The 20,659-nt window shown below is 40.6% G+C and overlaps 1 protein-coding gene across 1 annotated transcript; it reads right to left on the bottom strand.

Annotated features, from left to right (window-relative positions):
* Positions 1–1,438: 1,438 nt before the first annotated feature.
* Positions 1,439–2,482, bottom strand: LOC136668064 (uncharacterized). Its single transcript, XM_066645309.1, has one exon. The coding sequence runs from the start codon at positions 2,480–2,482 to the stop codon at positions 1,439–1,441; it is 1,044 nt and encodes a 347-aa protein (XP_066501406.1).
* Between the last annotated feature and the right edge of the window lie 18,177 nt (positions 2,483–20,659).

Genomic DNA, 20,659 nt, shown 5'->3' with positions numbered 1-20,659 from the left:
ATTGAAATACCAACATATACGTTACTGACAGTCTATCTGTAGTTTGTACAGGAATAACGATGATGTCTTGAGAATTTCTACACGTACCACTAACATTTCCTCTTGAATTCTTTTGCCATGTATACCTGTATGCTATAGACAGTCTGTAGATAGTTTGTAACACCTACAGAAATAACACTGACAGCTTGGGAATTTCTACATGCATTCTACTGAAATATAATCGGGTATCCTACTGACAGTTTGTTGATAATTTGTAGCACAGCTACAGAAATAACACAAATAGTGTGACAATAGTTTAGTGATGAAAACTAGATGACTGAACTTTGTCTTTTACATTTTCCTGAGTGTAAACTGAATGCCTATATATGTGTTTTGGTAGTTTATAATAAAGAGACAAAATGAGTGATTAAATAAATTAAACTGACAGTCTTCTGTATTTATTAATGATAAATTAAATCTCTAGAGATACTGTCTTACAGCTAGTCAACAGATGCTCTGTTAAAAGGTTATTGAAAGTTTGTGGAATATCTACACACACCACTCAACTCACTCACCTTTTACACCTGGGCTTTAACACACACACACACAATCTGCCCTACAGCGTTCACCCAAATATTGATCAAAATTCCTTTATCTCCATAAAGGATTATTATTGATCATGCACTTCATATTCATGCAGGTCCTTATCTAGCCTAAATCGATATCTTCATACCCAATAAAATTGAGCAGTGCTTAAAAGTGTTACAAATAAAAGAAAAATTTTTCAAGTGATTGCACTTAAGCAGAAATATATAAAGTATGTATTTGTTAGTGGTGGGATTCTCTAGAGGCACAATAATGGTGTAAGGGTTGAGGGGTGCGGACTGACGGAGGGCGGACGCAAACGCTAATAACACAGACTTTATTTAACAAAACAAACACAAATGAACTAGAGGGTAAACACGAATTAACACGACAGGAAACAGGGCAAGCTAAACAATACGAAACAACACTACAAGAATGGGGCATGAAAGGAGCAAGAGAGACGAGCAAGAGAGACGAAGGCGACTACAAAGAACACTACGAAGAACAGAGCTAACGACACAAGGAACAATCCAAAGAACAACGCGAACGAAAAAAGGAACAATGAACGACAACAGGAAGTGAGGGAAGGGGACTTAACACAACAAACAAGAAACACCTGAAACGGATAACGAGGGAAAAGACGAGGAGGCGGAACAAAGGCGGGGCATGAACATAAACAAAACAAAGCCATGTGTTGAGAAAGGAAAACAGACTAAACGAGACGAGGGCGTGACAGATGCCCCCTCCTGAACGCGCAACTCCCGGGGCGCGTAACCTAGACCCCCCCAGAAGCTGGCGCAGGAGGAAACCAACAAGAGACAGGACTCAGGACAGGACGGGAACCGACACAGGAAATGGAGCTGGAGACACGAGATTAGACTCTAAACATACACTGGACCGGACTAGAAACAGGAGACGGAACTTGTGACAAGACAGGGTGCTGGGCCTTAGACCGAAGGGGAGTGATCACATGAGACAGGATGGGGTGCTTAACATTGGAAGGGAACAAGGACTGGACATGAGACAGGGCAGAGGGTTGCAAAGGCGACTGGACAGGAGACGGGACAGGTAACTGGGACTGGACATGAGGCAGGACAGAGGGTTGAAACGGGGACAGAGACGGAACAGGAGCAGAGACATGAGACTGGACTTGGGACAAGACGGGAGCAGAGACAGGGGACTGAAACAGGGACTGGACTATACTGGAAACAGGGGGAGAGATACTGGACTGGAACATAGACTGGACAGGTGTATGTGCTTGGACAGGACTTGGCAGGGGAACCGGGATCAGAACATTTACAGGGACAGAGACGAACACCGTGACAGGGACAGGAATCGAAACGAAAGCAGACACAGGTACAAGGACAAGGAGAGAGACAGGAACTAGGACAGGGACAGACAGCGGAATCAAAATGACAGGGGGGTGCCCAGGACTGGCAAATGTCTGTGGGGCAGTCCGAGGATCCAGCCTGGGCACAGTTCTGGGGATCGGCCCCGAAGTCCTTGGGGCTGTCCTACGGGTACGACCGGGAGCGGCCGTAACCACAGTCTCGGGGGCAGAAACGGCCGTAGAAGCCGCCCTCTCTGGGGCTGGAGTGGCCGGGGAAGCCGCCTTCTCTGGGGCTGGAGCGGCCGTGGGAGCCACGTTCACGAGGACAGGAGCGGCCGTGGGAGCCGCGTTCACGAGGACAGGAGCGGCCGTGGGAGCCGCGTTCACGAGGACAGGAGCGGCCGTGGGAGCCGCGTTCACGGAGACCTCCAGACGCGCCATGAAGCTTGTAAACTTCTCTTGGAGGTCAGGAGGGAGTGCAGAGAGGTGCTTTGGAGCTGGAACCCTTGCGATGCCGTCCACAGAAACAGGAGGCCCTGAAGCGACGCCGTCTCTGGTAACAGGAGGCCCTGCAGCGACACCGTCCATGGAGGCAGGAGGCCCTGCAGCGACGCCGTCCACGGAGGCAGGGGAACCTGCAGCGACAATGTCCACGGAGGCAGGGGCTTGTGCTGCTCGCCGGGCTTGTGCTGGAGCTTTAGAGGGTTTAGGGGGCTTGACGGGCGCACTCTTGAGATCCCCTAGAGGTGCGCCCCTGTTAGCCTCACCTCCGTTGTCCTGGGGTCGGAGGCTAACAGCCCCTACCCTTAACGCCCCCCCAAAAATTTCCCCAGATCTGAGGGGGTAATCCACCGGCGAGGGGGAGACTCCAGTACGCTTTCTTCGCCGACTCCTTCGACTCGCACTGGCGCAGTTACTCAATTCACGAGTCGACTCCTCTGGTAGAGGATACGGAACTGCGCCAGGCATGAGCTGGAGCCGGCTACTCCACTCCACCGCCCTTTCAAACAAAGTCTTTGCTCTAGCTGCGTCCTTTTTTGGGTCGTTCATTCTGTTAGGGATGCGGGGTGCGGACTGATTGAGGGCGGACGCGAACGCTAGTAACACAGACTTTATTTACAAGAGATAAACGAGACAAACATTAACAGACTAGGGGGCATGAAGTGGGCATGACACGAGCACGAGAGACGAGCAAGAGAGACGAAGGCGACTACAAAGAACACTACGAAGAACAAGAAGAACAGAGCTAACGACACAAGGAACAATCCAAAGAACAACGCGAACGAAACAAGGAACAATGAACGACAACAGGAAGTGAGGGAAGGGGACTTAAATAACACAACAAACAAGAAACACCTGAAACGGATAACGAGGGAAAAGACGAGGAGGCGGAACAAAGGCGGGGCATGAACATAAACAAAAGCCATGTGCTGAGAAAGGAAAACAGACTAAACGAGACGAGGGCTTGACAAATGGTCTCTAAATACTTGAGAGACACCATGTACTAATATAATTATTAAAGAATATTGATATTCCATCTACTGCAGTATTTTGTGATTTTTTTTTTTTTTCATTTCTCCCACCTCTCAATCTTAAGTTCACTATAATTTTCTTTCCTGAGAGAATTGTGAAGTGATCAAACCAATACATACCAAGACTACATTTACTTAGGCAGTGTAGCTTCAACACTAAAAAGGTCATTCGGTCCTAAATATATATTTATATTTATTATGAAGGAATTTTAAAATGACTTGCCATTTGCCCAAGTGATGTGCACTAGATAAGCTCTTGGATGGGCCATGAAGGCATGAAGTGAACCTAAAAGTCTATTTGGGCAGATGTAGGATTTGTCCATACATCTTTGGAATTAAATTCTGTTCTTTTGTCCTAATACAAACATGGCTGATTATCAGGTGGTGGTTGAGGCAAAAGAACACAATAGAACTTAAATAATAGTACTAAGAAATAAATACTGTAATAAAGCATATTTAATTAAACATTTACTTCTAAACTAAGATTACATTATCTGTAAAACCGCTCATCTAGTTCAGGGTCATTGGGTGCAAGGCAGGAATACACCCTAGAGGGGGCACCAGTTCTTCACAGGACCACACACATTCACTCACACACTCACATCTACAGACACTTAAGAGCTAATCCACATACCATAGTGTGTGTTTGAACCGTGGGAAGAAACCACCCAGAGGAAACCCACGTGGACACGGGGAGAACACACCAAATTCCTCATAGTCACCCTGAGCAGGACTTGAACCCACAAACTCCAGGTCCTTGGAGCTGCGACTGGGACACTACCTGCTGTGCCACTGTGCCCATAAAGATTTATGAAACTATAATATTTGATGTGTTATAATAATCTGTGAAAATAAAATGTGAAAAATAATCTGTTATAGAATACAGCTGATTCATCTAAATTTTTTAACAGCATATTGTCTTTTAACAGCATAAAGCATATATGTGGTTTGTCCCTGTAAACCAATAACAGAGGCTAGTTGAGGCCAGAGTTTCTCTGCTGAAACTGCCAGAGGTTTATTGTGTAAAACATTTAACAGAGGTTAGCAAAAGACCAGAGACTTGGATGAGTGGATGCAAATAACCCTGTACAGATGTAATTCAGAGTACAATTACTGTCCAGGATTTATTTCCTGCAAAATCATTTATATCAGGGTTCCACTTTTATAATATGTCATGATGTGTCTAAATCATTGTAACCCCTTCTATGTCTAATACATTAGGACAGGGCCCCAAGTTCTTTATACTACATTTTCCCAGTAAATGTATTTAGCGTCTGTTTTAATTATGTACCCTGTACTTTAAGTGGTGAAATGTAGAAAAATAACTGAATAATTTTGCCTTAGAAAGTATTTTCTGTAAACAAAATAGACTGTGAAATATGTGAAAATACAAGATAAACAATTTGGAAAAACAAACAAACAAAAAATATATATATATATATATATATATATATATATATATATATATATATATATATATATATATATATATATATATATATATATATATATATATATATATATATATATATATATATATATGTGTGTGTAAGAATAAAGCTCGTCTCCCATAGAGAGAGTACGACTTGGTACAGACTTGGTACTATTTATATACATACTGCACTAGAACACCTATCAATACTGAGCTTCCACTGTACACAAAGACAATATAGTTCGGGTCTGAGGCAGATTTCATGTAAACAATAACCTTTAGCATTTAGTAATATATATATACAAAAGCCGACTGAAAAATAAAATAAACACCTGTGTTGCAGGCCTGATAGCTGGATTCAAAGGTCTGTGTACTCACAGAAAGCTCCTTTCTGGCAGTACTTGACTTGAGATGCGAAGAGCAAAGGGGGCCAGGGGACCCCACAAAGCTTTTCCGGTCACCTGGGGGTCTGCCTGGGCAATGTTGCAACCTTTGTGCCCTCAATGGAAACACGAACTGTCTCCTGATAACTCGTTGAGTTAACTGAGTCATAGGGCTGTTCTTTAGCAAACGTCTGATGCAAGACAGCAAGCTATGACCTTTGCATGTCCAGTAATTGAACACATGGCAAATTTAAATAAAGCCTTTATGGGATTGATATTGATTTATGCAAAATATTTAGCATTTTTTAAATTATTTTTTTATTTTATTTATGTACACTTTCTTCTAATGCTTTTTTTTATGTGTGATATCCAACTGTTCTTCAGATCAAATTGCGTCTTATTCAAAGTCACGAATATAGCACATATAGCAGAGAATTTTTTATCTGAGCTAAGACTGCCCTGTGATGGCAGTATAGTTAACAGTTATGGATACACCTTAATAAATTGGGAATGGTTGGTGATATTAACTTCCTGTTTGTGGCACATTAGTATACGGGAGGGGGAAAACTTTTCAAAATGGTGACCATGGTGGCCATTTTGAAGTCAGCCATTTTGGATCCAACTTTTGATTTTTCAATGGGAAGAGGGTCATGTGACACATCAAATTTATTGAGAATTTCACAAGAAAAAATGGTGTGCTTGGTTTTAACGTAACTTTATTATTTCAAGTGTTATTTACAAGTTTCTCTTTGTTTACAGCCATTGACGTGTCGCAGAGGTTAACACGTGAGGAGCGGATAGAAATTGTGTTGATGTCTGTTGAACACAATAACCGGGTCATTGCAGCAGATTTCAATGCAGGACAACCTACGAGACCACCCATCTCCCATGCTACAGTTAGGAAACTGCTTGCCAGGTATCGTGAAACTATTTCAGTGTTTGATTTGCCAACATGTGGGCGCATGAAAACTGTCACTAATGAAGAAACATCCATGGCTGTCCTAGCTTCGTTCAGCAAGAGCCCACAACGTAGCACTCGCTGCATGTCACTGGAGAGTGGCATCAGTCAAGCATCCAAATGGCACCCTTACAAACTCCAGCTGCTGCTGCATCCTCAACGAGGATGACCCAGATCGGTGCAAAAAATTTGCAGATTGGGCAAAACAAAACTTGAACAGGACCCTCAGTTTACACAGAAGATTTTGTTCAGTGATGAGGCAAACATTTATGTGAATGGTGAAGTTAACAAACAAAACCACTGCTATTAGTTTGACACTAACCCACATTGGATAGATCCCTCCAAGACTGTTGGAACAAAAAATTGATGGTATGTTGTGGTATATGGGGTACAAAGATAGTGGGGCCATTCTTCATCAATGGAAACCACAAGGCCACTGGATATGCAAATTGCTACATGATGATGTGTTTCCCTCTTTATGCAATGAAGTTATGTTAAAACCAAGCACACCATTGTTTTTCTTATGAAATTCTCAATAAGTTTGATGTGTCACATGACCCTCTTCCCATTGAAAAAACAAAAGTTGGATCCAAAGTTGCAGACTTCAAAATGGCCGTCATGGTCACCACCCTTCTTGAAAAAAAAAACAAAAAAAACACATAAACATGATATTTACATCAATTATGAATGGCTCTTGGGGCTTCAGCTGATGATGAGAGGGGGAATGTGTGTAATCAAATAAAATTATGTTGATTACATGATAAAACCCATATATTGCTCATAACACACACTGGACCGTGTTATTACAACCTAAGATGTAACTTTGGTGTTACTCTAGAAGTTATAACCGACAGTCTTGATATTTAACATACTTAAAATCTTTTTTTTTTCCTGAAATTGAGGGGGCAGTACAATTTGTTTTGAGGGAGTAAGCCCACTTGTTTTGTCTTGGATTCTACTTAGTTTCTTAAATTTTGAGGTGTGTATGCTCATTTCATTCATTCATTATCTGAATCCGCTTATCCAATTCAGGGTTGCGGTGGGAATCACCCGGAATCACTGGGCAAAAGGCGGGAAAACACTTTAGAGGGGGCACCAGTCATTCACAGGGTAACACACACTCACAGTTTTAGATACCAGAGATTATGAGATAACATATACAAATAATACATAAAGCTATATATCTGAGCAGTGTTTATTTGCCAAAAAACAAACAACAAATAACACCCATCATTAGAATAACACTGAATAACATTATTCCAGTAAGTGTGCTATTCTGTCTGTGAATGTGTTGGTTTATTTTTTTTCAAATCTCTCTCCTCATGGCAGTCTATATTATTTAAGGTTATCTTCCAATATCTAGTTTTACTGGTTAATAAAAAATGTTTATTATTATTTTATAAATAATAATTTTAAATAATGTTTGCTGTTGAGTTAACAAATGCATGCAGTCAAGGAGAATCTGAACAAAGCATTGTTCTTCAAACACCTACTACATCACCGAAAAAAAATCTTATATATCTTATTTGTTTTATATGATAATTGTATTGATTGTATTAATTATATATAACTTTATACAAGCACCATGCTTACTGAGAAGGCATTAGTTTATACGGCCAGTCTACATACCAATATGTGTCTTTAGACTGTCAGGATCACGGAGCGGACTGACTGAGGGCGGACACATTCGCTAAAACACAGTAAACGTTTATTCACGGAACAATAACAAAACAGAGACTTTTGACATAAGGAAAAAAGGTTAAACTAGACACTACGAAATAAACAGGGTAAACGGGACAGACGGAAAACAAAGCGAAACGACGACGGGGAAAACTACGGAGATAGACAGATAACATGCCCGACAGGACTGAAGACAACGGAGAAATGAGAAGTGTTCGACAAACAGGACGTGAGACAAGAGGGCTTAAATACAAGACATAAATGAGACACACCTGGACAGATAACGAGGAGGACGGGTTAACAGATGACACAGACGAGGAGGCGGAACAAAGGCAGGACAAGGGCGGAGACAAGAACATAAACCAAACATAGCCATGTGCTGAGAAAGAGCATATGCCCCATAATATGCCCCATTTAATCTACAGGACTTTTATGTTCTTTTATTTTACACATTTCTTTAATAAAATATTACAAATATTCACCTCTTCTTATGGAGAAGAGAATGTAATATACCTTTAAGGAACACAACAGGACTTCAATACCACTGAACCTTTAAATGTACATTTACACTGTTTGTACCTTTAGGAACAATAATTAAATTTTATTTCTGAGAGTAGGAAGGGATAGAACCAAGCCACCTGAGATTTTGTGGAGAAGCAAAACTACCTGCAGCATTGATTTGCATTTATTAACAACAATATAAGACTTTATAATAAAAAATACAATTTGGGAGTGAAGTTTGTAAAATACTTTGCTAGTTAAGAGCATCCAGAATTCACACAGACATCTACACATTTCACTAGTGCTATGCTTGAGCACATCAAATCAGTTTCACACCAGGATAAGCCTGGTTGAAATACCATTCATTATTTAAATGTACATTATAAATTCCAGCACAGATTGTTATCCTTATTTAAACGGATGGCCCTTCCAGAGTAATTGACTTATTTTCCTTTCTGCTGAACCATTGTTAGAGAGTCAGTCCATTTTAATGAATTATTAGTAAACTTAGCCTATTGTACATAAAATATTGTTCAGTTTATTAATATTAATATGTGTTCTAAGCAGGTGGCAGGTAGTGTCGCAGTCACACATCTCCAGGGACCTGTGAGCTGTGAGTTCAAGTCCTGCTCCAGGTGACTGTCTGTGAGGAGTATTGTGTGTTCTCCCGGGTGATCTGGTTTTCTCCCATGGTCCCAAACCACACATTGGTAAGTGGATTGGCAACTCAAAAGTGTCCATAGGTGTGAGTGTTTGTTGCCCTCTGAAGGACTGGCACCCCCTCCAGGGTGTGTTCCTGCCTTGTGCCCTGTGATTTCGGGTAGGCTCCGGACCCACCGCGACCCTGAACTGGATAAGCAGTTACAGATAATGAATTAATTAATTCTAAGTAGACTTATCATCATTAGAATGGTCAGCACATGTCTAAAGCGTCCATTTTTTTCTTATTCTAAATATTAGAAATATTATTATAACAAATCAGTAGCATATTACTCTTAACCACCTGTATTGTATATATTGTACTAAAAATCTTCAACACAGGAGGTAGGGTTCAGAGCCAAGCAAGGACAGAGGCATTGCTGAGGCCAAATAACTGCTCTCACTCAGTCTGACTCATTACCTGTTGGCATGGTCCTAATGTAATGTCACCCTCTTTCTGGCCACAACCCCACTTCCATTCTTAACTTCTCATTGCTGAAAGCAAAAGCTGAAAATGTCATACTGACTCACTCACAACATACTCAAATATATATAAAATATATTGAAAGTGTCGAAATTAGAATATCTGTTGGTGTGAATGCAATGCAGCAATGGCACAAGAGAGCACAGTTCACCCGCACGAGGGAGCTCTCCTTACCATTGCAACTGAGCGCTCCTCAACCGTATGTAGGCGATAAAAACAGACTTTCTCCTTTTATCAGGTCGGTTGAAAAACCAGGCTCCTACAGGTCCGGAGCACGGAAAAAAATTGGCTAAGTTACAAGGGGCAAGCCGAGTGGCAGTGAAATCAAGCTCTCCCTCTTTGCAGTAGTCAGTGTCTCGTTCGAATTTTCAACACAACCTTAAATGGTGCAGATGAACACTATGTTTTAACATTGAGAAAAGTAAATAAATCACCCTGAATATAAATACGTAAATGCCCTAAATGGAAATGGAGTGTGACAGTAACTTTAGAAGTGTAAATTACAGGAGGATTTAATGTGGAATTATCCTGATGAAGGGAGTTAGAGTATTTTCCTATGCTCCATCACCCCACACCAGCGTGGAGTGGAGTCAATGACCAGTGAGAGCATTTCTAGGAGAATAACCATGAGTTCAGAGTCCTGTTGGAGCCATTCAGCAGAACTCTATACTAGAAAAATCAGTCCAGTACTGATTCTTGGCCCTGGAGCATTGTGACAGTGACACTACCTGCAGCATCACCTACAGCACACTCGTGTAATATAGAAAGGTTATTTATTTGCATATACAATAACATTCATAACATGGGGTTAATTATTAAATCTTCATAGGCTGGGTTAATTGGCAAACCAAAACCCTCATATGACCTTTAATAATGTGTGATAATAAGGGATTAATATATGGGGTGTGTTGACGCAGTCGGTCAGATCCATGGTCATGAAATCTAAAATACTGCATCTCTTCGGGTTTGTACACTGTACTCAGGTAGCGCTCTGAGTCCTGGTGATGAAGGATGAGTTCTCAATCTGAGCTAGCAGGGTTTTCGATGCTCTGGGCGGCAGATTTCGCAGATTAACTTATTCCTGCATGAATGCCAACCTCCAAGGTCTTATAACTTCTGATCTATAATCTAATCTCAGATGTGTCTACTGTCACAGTTTAGGGAGGATGAGGAGGCAGATGTACACGCAAGGAATCTTTATTTAAACAAAACCAAGGCAAACACAACAAACAGAAAAAACACGAGCAGGGAGTCAAGAAAACAAAACTAAATCTTTAACCTAAAACTAGGTTAAAGATTTAGTTGATTTAAACTAAATCAAAAACTAAAAACTTAAATGGAACATAACTAGGACAGGAACATAACACAACTGTAAACTGGTGGTAATGTGTAAGACAACAGACAAAGAAACACATCTATACACACACACACACACACACACAAAAAACAACCAGGAAACACAGCAAAAACAGAGGGGTATGTATACAAAGCACTGACAAAGAACACCTGGGACTGATAACAAGAGAGCGGGACTACAAAGGAGACACTGACGAGAGGGCGGAGCTGAGGCAGGACTAGGGTGGAGACAGGAACAACAACAACAAAGTGCCATGTGCTACATGAGCACATGGTGGGGACAACAGACACAGGACAGGGCATGACAGGTGCCCCCTCCTAAATGCACAACTCCCAGGGCGCGTAAACCTACACAGGAGAGGAACAAGGAAAACAAGACAAGAAACAAAAAGGAGATAGGACAAGACAGAAACAGACACAGGAAATGGAACTGGGGACTTGACAGGACCGGAAACAGGAGACTGACAAAGGAGAGCAACAGGAAACGAGACTCTGGACTGGAACAGGGGTTGGAGAGGACTAAACAGGATAGGAGTGGAAAGACGAGACTTGAAAGGAGACGGGACTTGGAATACTGGACGGGAACTGAGACAAGACTGGGGACTGAACAGGATCAGAGACAGGTGACGAGACAGGGGACAAGACACTGTACTAAAACAAGGAGTGTACTGGAGACAAAACCTGAGTGTGAACATAAGACTGAACTGGGGACAAAACAGGAACAGAAACAGGAGACTGAACTGAACTAGAAACAGGAGACAAGATTGGACTGAAACAAACATGGTGACAGGGACTGGGACAGAGCCAAAAGCAGGGACTAAAGCAGGGACAAAAACAACAATTGGGGAGGGCCCAGGACTGGCAAAAGCCTGTGGGGACGTCCAAGAAGCCAACAGCTCCAAGAATCGACCCCAAAGTCCCTGGGGCCGGTCAAGGAACACGAACAGAGGGCCACAGTCACAGGAGCAGAAGCGGCCGAAGCCACAGTCACAGGAACAGGAGCAGCTGAAGCCACAGTCACAGGAACAGGAGCGGCCGAAGTCACAGTCACAGGAATAGGAGCGGCCGAAGCCACAGTCAGAGGAACAGGACCGGCCAAAGCCACAGTCACAGGAATAGGAGCGGGCCTCATAAAATACGCCCCTGTTAGCCTCACGGCTAACAGCACCAACCCTCAACACACCCCCACCAAAATCTTCCCCGGGCTTGAAGGAGCAGTTCTCTGGTGAGGGGGAGACTCCAGCACGCTGCCAACTCCGTTGTTTGCGGGGTGGAGACACCTTAGCCTCCACAACATACCCCGCTGGAGTGCCAGGACCCGAACTGAACGGAGTGTGCCTAATCGCACATCTAGCAAACAGATTCCTCGCTACGTCCATTATAAAGGTCGTCCTTCTGTCACAGTTGAGGGAGGATGACGAGGCAGACGTATATGCAAGGAAGTTTTATTTAAACAAAAATGTGCTACATGCTTGACCAAATCAAGTTCACAAGCCATTGATCAGTTCTAGCATGGATGGTTTTGTTGAGCAATAAAGAAACAAATGAATGAAGTAAAAGAAAATAAAATGAATAACAATTAATTCCAAAGTACAATTTATTTCTGCAGAAGAGAGTCAATTCTTCCTGACATTTTGTTCTGTGGCATCAAACGTTTCTGAGAGGAACATTTGTTCATTGAAGATGAATCCTGAAGTTGATTTGTATATGATTCTCCGTGCTGGAGCTGACCTGAACTCCAAACTCTTCCTGAAGTTGAACTAAACTGTAGATTCATTCTCCACTTTTGATTTTTCAAATGGTCCCTTTGGCTTCCTCCCAGGGGAGTAGCCCATGCTCTGATTGTACTCTGAGGGTTCGCCAGAGCTGCTGGTGATTGGCTCTGGGGGGTCCATGGTGGAGCTTAGTCCTAAGAACCCGCCCAGGAATCCGTCAGGAATCAGGACAAAGATTCAGTCAGATAGCATCCTGATCAATTAATTAACTTATAAAACTGATACTGGAATAAAATATGTTTGCTTGATATATTGTTTCCTGGTGGATTATCCCACAGTTTGTAAAATATGGCATAGAAACAAACTGGTTTCTTTGAGGTTGTGTTAAACCAAGCATCTAGGTCTTTAACAATTCACAGGGCTTCAGGATGACAGTCTAATACTTTAGATTACTGACTGAGTTATTAATCTTATAAAAAAAATTAACAATTGTAAGTTAAATAGTAGTAATTAGTAGTTTGATTATTTTTTTCTGTGGGGAATTTTATTACCAAGGTCACCAGTAAACACAAAACAAAATCAACACATTCATTCTTACAAATCTAGGTTGGATTACATAAGGGACTCATTAATACAAAACAAGTTTGTAAGATGATACAACCTTGATAAAGAGAGAATTAAGCATTATACAAAAGAGAAATATACAAGAAGTTTCAGCAGGCACAGGAATGAGGCACTCTTTAAAATCACATGGCATTGTATTTCAGTTGTTCCAGGTGTGGGTGCAGTTGCTCCTGAACCTTTAATCATGAACTTATACTTCTTGGCTTTATGAATCATATTTGGTGTCAATTTCCTGGTCACGTGAAGTCTCAGTGTTTGGTTGTAATATCCATTCCATATTAAACATGGGTAAAAAAGATGTTTAATGTTGAAAAACCTATAGGACTTGGTTTGCTCCCAGAGATTACACAAAAAGAATGATTGTTTCAACTCTCGTTGATTAGATTATCTCCAGCTGTAAGGAGGGCCATGTGTTCCCTTGGTTTAATGAATTTTAATTACAAAAGGTGCTTACTGCAAGGTTGGTGTCCGTTCCCCTGTCTTCCTTGATCTTTAGACAAACCAGATGGGCAGTTTAACAAAAGGAGTCTGCTTTAAGATGAAAGAGATGTTGATCTGAGATTTCATCCTGAGTCAACTACATTGTTTTTCATTAATGTAAATAAGTTTTGAGTTTGATGTCTGCAATACATTCAGAAAGACAGAAAAATGAGCAAATAAAATGGTAACTGTTTTAGAAAAATACAAGTTACACTGTTTTGAAATGTTCGACAAAATGCAGGTGAATATAAAATGTATAAATGGAGCATAAACCACAGGCTCAGCATTTGTAAGCAAAGACAGGACATAGCTCAGCAACTTCAAGAATTGCAAGATTGCAAAGAATTAAGGTCTTTCACTCTCTACTGTGCATAAAATTGTGAAAAGATCCAATGTTGAATGAATGTGGACTTCAAGCCCTCTGATGGAAATGCATAAGAAATGAGCTTTGCTGACAAAGTATTCTTCACTGGGCTGACTGCAGTCCACATGCCTCCTAAGATGAATAATGAATTGTAGAAGCAGACAATGATGACCACAAACTGCTAAACAGTTTAAGGCTAGTTTCATGTAAGAATGGGCAAGAAGGGTATTAACCAAGCACAGATTTAATGTATTAAAAAAAATGATCTCAATATTTGTTTTTAAATAAGGGTTATAATGAAGCATATTTCAGCAATGCAAAGTAAAATAAAGGTCTCAACAAGGTGAATAAGCAGACAAGCAGGTTAGGGAAAAATTTCTAAGACATTGGGATTCCTGATAAACACAGTAAAGAAATTTTGAATGAAGGATTGTAGTGGTAAATCTTCCAAAAAAAATTCTCAGAAGACAAAGCTGGAATTTAGCTATCACAGCATTGTGAAGCACTGTTGTGGTTGTCTGATGTGTTTATTGTGACAACCCTTTGCTGCTGAATGATTTTCCATAAAAGCAGAATCATTATTTCTATCTGAAAATCATGTAGCAATGGTCTTTATCTGTGATTTCAGCAAGAAATGCAGCAAGGCAATGATCAAAGGAACAACATCAACAAGTTCAATTCTGATTTGATTAAAAAAAGGAGGAAATAAATGAAACAGAAATGTTTCACTGAGAGTGGGGAGGAAATATTGAGAGCTCCCTCACACCCGTGTCCAGCACCTGTTACTATATTTGTTTTTAAGTACTAGATGTAAACTTAAAAGATTTACAGTAACTGAGTGAAGCAAATTGTTTACCCCACAGTTTCTACCATTAACCTGATATATTTTTATGGCATACTAATCTCAATCTGGCAAACCCCAATAGGATCATAACTCCTCTGGATATTTTTATAAAAAACTTTTTACAGTTGAAGTGTGTTTAAATGTTCTTATACTTGAGTGTAAATGTGTTTTATGTCCTCTTGCCCTTCATTACAGAGTCCCAGTTTATATGTGGCTGTGTATATACCCCCAGAAACACTGGGCCTGTTCAGCATGTTCAACATCACACATATATGTTACAAATGAAATGACCTTTGTGTTTGACAGTGTTAAGCCTCTGTTTGATTTTTTCACCTTGGTAGTTTCTGAGGTAAAATAACGCAGATGTTACTTTTTTCTTTGTCTCTTCTCTTTCACTCACTCTAAGAGGATAGGCAAACAATTGGTTGTTCTTCTTTGCCTCACTTCATTATCGTCATATGTCACACAGACATTTTGGATTTGATCTGGGCTCTTAATCGTACAAACCCAATCACCTCAGTTTGATTGAGCAGGGCAAGCCTTATCTCTAACAGTCAATATCATATACCCACTGGTGCTAAGCGATTACCATTCTTTCTTGTAGATGTTTGTCAAATTGAATGAGAGGCAAGCTATTGATTAGTTGATAATGGTCTTGGGTAAATGGAGGGAGTGTTGAATATAAGGACTGTGTGTTTCAGATTAAGGTGGTATTGAAGAGGTCTCTGAACACACACACATACACTCTTCTGACAGGTCATGGAAGAACAACGCAACACTGAACAACAGCCGGTTATCAGGTGTGTCCTCAGAAACCACGATCAACATGCTATGCTGTCCCTTTCATTTTGAAGCCGCACTGGGATGTCAATTAAACAGCAAAAGGTGGGTTGTCTAAGAGTACATGTGTCTTAAAATGTCTTTGATGAGCCCTGGAAATATTATTTTTTTTAAATCATGAAAATATTATTTTTTATTGTAAGACATTTACATAATTTGGAAACCCACTGCATAATTGTATTGTGTGTGTATGTAACTACATTGTAGATATCACATTTAATGAGTAATACCAATGATTTAAGTTGTACATATTGCAGTTATAAGGGGTCATTGGTGCACGCCCAGTTTGTACTCAATAGAAAAACAATGCCAGTAGAATGTGTTGATTGAATGGAAAGAAATATCCTTATTCATTCATTCATTGTTTGAAACCACTTATCCAGTTCAGAGTTGCGGTTGGTCGGGAGCCTATCCGGAGTCACTGGGCGTAAGGCGGGAACACACCCTAGAGGGGGCACCTGTCCTTTGCAGGGTTACACACATTCACTCACACACTCACACCTATGGACACTTGAGTAGCCACCTACCAACGTATGTTTTTGGACCATGGGAGGAAACCCGAGCACCAAAGAACAAACCAACTCCTCACAGACAGTATCCCGGAATGGGAATTGAACCCACAACTTCCAGGTCTCTGGACCTGTGTAAATGCAACACTACTTGCTGTTCCACCGTGCCACACTTGGAAAGAAAACATTAAAAAAAAAATTTAAACATTTGCATATACAGTGCTGTGAAAATTGCCCTCTCTGAATAACATGTCAGTAACACATCATTGCGAAAATAACTTGTGAGGAGTTTCACATTACTGCAGAATTTTGGCTCACTCTTCTCACTTTGTATAATTATTTTAATTACAGCTAAACAGGAGAGATTTTGAGCATGAAATTGTCCATTAAAAGGCATAATTCATGATTGTAAACAAAAAACACTTTTTATAAAATTCTGAAAATGTTTCCTCACCATTTGCTAGCTCTAAAATTTGTTTGTGTGCTTGAAACTGCCCTAATGTGTTTTCAAAACCCCAATATCTATAAATGAATGAAAAAACAAACTGGCTTGGCCTGGTATGCTAGCTTCTCTCTCTCTGCTCATGGCTCCAAAGAGCACCAAAGGTTCAAAAGCACAATCTGAAATGATTTCTCTATTCCTGCTCCACATGTGTGTAATATTGACTTTTATTTTATTTATTTACTTTTTTTTTTTTTTTTTTAATTGGATCACTTAATGTGAAAATGCCTACAAACAAACTGCATTATGGGAACTGCTACAAAACTAAGCAGCTTGAATTACAGATGAGATTCTGTGGTAATTCAAACAGGGAATAAAAACTTACAGACAAGTTAAACTTCAGCTGCATACAAACAACGTTCCTATCGTTCCACCTTAAAAGATGTGGAGCTTAGAACTGCGTTTCATAGACATTCACTTTAAGTTCATGCCACAGCATCTGAACAGGATTCCTTTCAGGACTTTGAATCTGCCACTGTAAAATGTTAATTATATATTTTGAGCCATTCAGAGGTGCATTTGTGTGCTTCAGATCATTCAGATCAGAACACAGAGATATGGAATCACACATCTACACACAAGAACAGACAAGAGAGCACTACAAACAAAGGGGTATAAATGGACAAGATAAATGAGGAACACCTGGAAACACTAATGAGACAGAGGTGGGACTAAGGCGGAGACAAGAACAAAAACAAACATAGCCATGTATTGAGTAATCCAAATTTTAGAGGTGTTGCTGCTGTCATCTGAATAAAATGTAATATTGCTTAGGTTGTTGAAATGGGCTAATTGAGTTTTTCTACGTTTACATTTAATTTGGGGCAAAGACACAGTCTCGATACAGTTGAACCTGATGACACCTCAGGGTATTTCGCAGACGGTCGGTTTAGCCTGTCTTTCTGCAGCCTGGTCCTGACTCTGGATTGTCAGCAGCTGTTTACACTACTCTGCTGACTAACTAAAAGTATATGTGCTGTGCTGCAAGTAAGCCCTCCCACGTGGGAGCATACCATCCCTACCTATAAGACCAGGCTTGCCCTCAAAATGTAACCAATTGTCAATAAAGCCAACTTGATTTTCCAAATGCTTATTTATAGTTTAAAGCAGAAAGTCTGCTGTAGGCAGACTTTGGGATGGGACCAGAGCAAATTACAGCATCGGACATTGTCTGGGCCAGTTTAATCACCACTCTAATAGTATCTTTAGTTACCTCAGACTGCTACAGATGAATATCATTGGCCCCTACATGAATGACTATCCTCGAATATCTCTTATTAGCTAACAGTCTAAGCTTGCCAATAATGTCCGGTGCTCTGGCTCCTGGTAAGCAGCTAACTGTTACCGCTGTTGCCCCTAAAGGAGTAGCTAATTTCACATGTCGAATGATAGAGTCTCCTATAACCAGAGCACTTTTAACAGGCTCCTCAGCGGGTGCTTCACTGAGCAGGGAAAACCTGTTTGACACACAAATCAGAGGAGCATTGTGTTCCGGTGGGCTAGCTTTGGCCTCAGCATTTGCATCAGCTATGTTGCAGAGACTTCACCCATTCACCTCACTGTGAGTGCTGACTCTCCCTAAGGCACCCAGAGTTGCTAGCAACGAGTCTAGCTGTTTATCCCTTAATAATAATAAGACCCTGATGCGCACTTCTAGCTCATCCACTTTTTCCATCAAAGATCTAACTAGCTGGCCGTTAGCACAAACACAGCCACTATTACTAAAGGTGGAAAAGAGGGTTTAACTAAACATGCCACACTCTGAGCAGGCAATACAAACAGCAGTAGCCATGGTATTGCAGGTACATACCACTTTTGGTTGATTTAGGAACTTACACTAGAAACATTGCTGCAGGAGCAGGTGGCAGTTGTAGTGCCTCTGTGGTAAATAATCCTGTGTATTATTTCTATAGAATAAATCTATGGATGGTTAGTAAGTGGTAAGAACAGAAATAACAGAAGAAACAGAAATAACAGAAAAACCAGGGCAAGGAAAGCAAACAAACTCAGGTACAGGAATGGCCAAACAAGTTGCCACACAAACCACATGAACGTGACTGAGTTGGACCTCTGAGGTAGCTATCACCCAACTTGCATTTGTAAGCAGCATTATTTCCTAATCTCACACAGAGACTAACGTGAAACACAAACATAGAGTGTAGACTGATCTCAGGATAAGACATGCTAATGTTTATGACATCTCTTATTTTTAAGGTTATAATGTTCTTCCACCAAGAAGCACAAAGCCAACCCATCTTTCATCATAAATTGCCATAATATCCAAATGTGTTTTCTTCAACTTCCAGCCACAACTGTCTATGGCATTGCACAGATCAATCTTGTAATATCTGGATGATTAAACCAGTGCTTAGATGGTCACGCTACACAGGAAATCCTCTCTTTAAAAGTTATTCAGAAGTTTACTTCTATGCAGTTTTTAGTAAGCAAATTAGAAATCTTACATTAAAGAGCTGAGTTCTGATAGCAACACAATGTTTGCTCAAATTTGTTTATTCTTTTTGCATTCAATAAAATTAATGCTACACTCAATCCCACTGGCTCTCCTGTGTGCAAAAACCTAGATTATCCATGCTATCCTCAGCAAAATAAGTTGCCAGAAGTATCCATTTCAGAGATGTCCTTGTTTTCAACCTGTTCATGAAAATGAATGATGCTCTTTCTCTGGCAATGTTGTTTTTTATTTTGGTCACACCTTGCCTATGGTGTCTCTTGAAACTTATTGTGTTTCACTGCTTTTTTTTTCTTGTGTTTTGGCATCACTTTGCTTTTGCCCACGGTGTGAATGTCTAACAACAATGACCCCCCCCCCCCCCCCCACATAAATTCCTTGCCAAAGGCTTACCCAATATTTTTTTTGTTTTTCCATGGCTCTATTACCTGGCCCACCTCCTTACTTTCTATGTATTGCAGAAGCAGAGAACTAAATATAATAATGAAGGGGCAGAGGGTTTAAATGATACCCTGTACCTAGGTGACTAAATAACCAACATCATGAAACATGAAGGCTCTAGTATTCACAGATAGTTAGAAGCCAGAGAGAATGGTCTGGCATAGTTATGTTTATATATATATATATATATATATATATATATATATATATATATATATATATATATATATATATATATATATATATATATATATAATATTCAACTTCACACTTCACTCAGATATTCATTCACAAAAAATAGCAATGTTAGGCTAATTATTGACTTAAAATCAAAATATCTGTATGATGTAGAATGTGATTAATATAAATTAATACATTTAAAATAATAAATGTATTAATGTGTTTGCCCCGTGTCCGCGTGGGTTTCCTCCAGGTGCTCTGGTTTCCTCCCACGGCCAAAAAACGTGGATTGGCGACTCGGAAAATTGTCCATAGGTGTGAGTGTGTGTACGTAGCCACTGTAATGTGTTGCGTTGTAGTGCCTGTCCCAAAGTCCAGATAAAATAGGGAGTTTTGTGTCAGGAAGGGCACCCGGCGTAAAAACTATGCCAGATCGGTGTGCGGATCGCAGTTCGTTCCAATTGCTGCCCATTGTGTTGGATTGTCAATGCAACCCTCTTCTCCCACTCTTCACACACTGATAGCAACACCGCAGGAGAAATGCTAGCACAGGCTTCCAGTATCCGTAGTTTCAGGTGCTGCACATCTCATATCTTCACAGCATAGACAATTGCCTTCAGATGACCCTAAAGATAAAAGTCTAAGGGGGTCAGATCGCGAGATCTTGGGGGCCACTCAACTGGCCCACGACGACCAATCCACTTTCCAGGAAACTGTTCATCTAGGAATGCACGGACATGACACCCATAAAGTGGTGGTGCACCATCTTGC

This window comes from Hoplias malabaricus, chromosome 15 (assembly GCF_029633855.1).
Source record: "Hoplias malabaricus isolate fHopMal1 chromosome 15, fHopMal1.hap1, whole genome shotgun sequence".
NCBI lineage: Eukaryota > Metazoa > Chordata > Actinopteri > Characiformes > Erythrinidae > Hoplias > Hoplias malabaricus.
The sequence above is the reverse complement of the archived record's forward strand: the minus strand, read 5'-3'. Positions and strand labels throughout refer to the sequence as shown.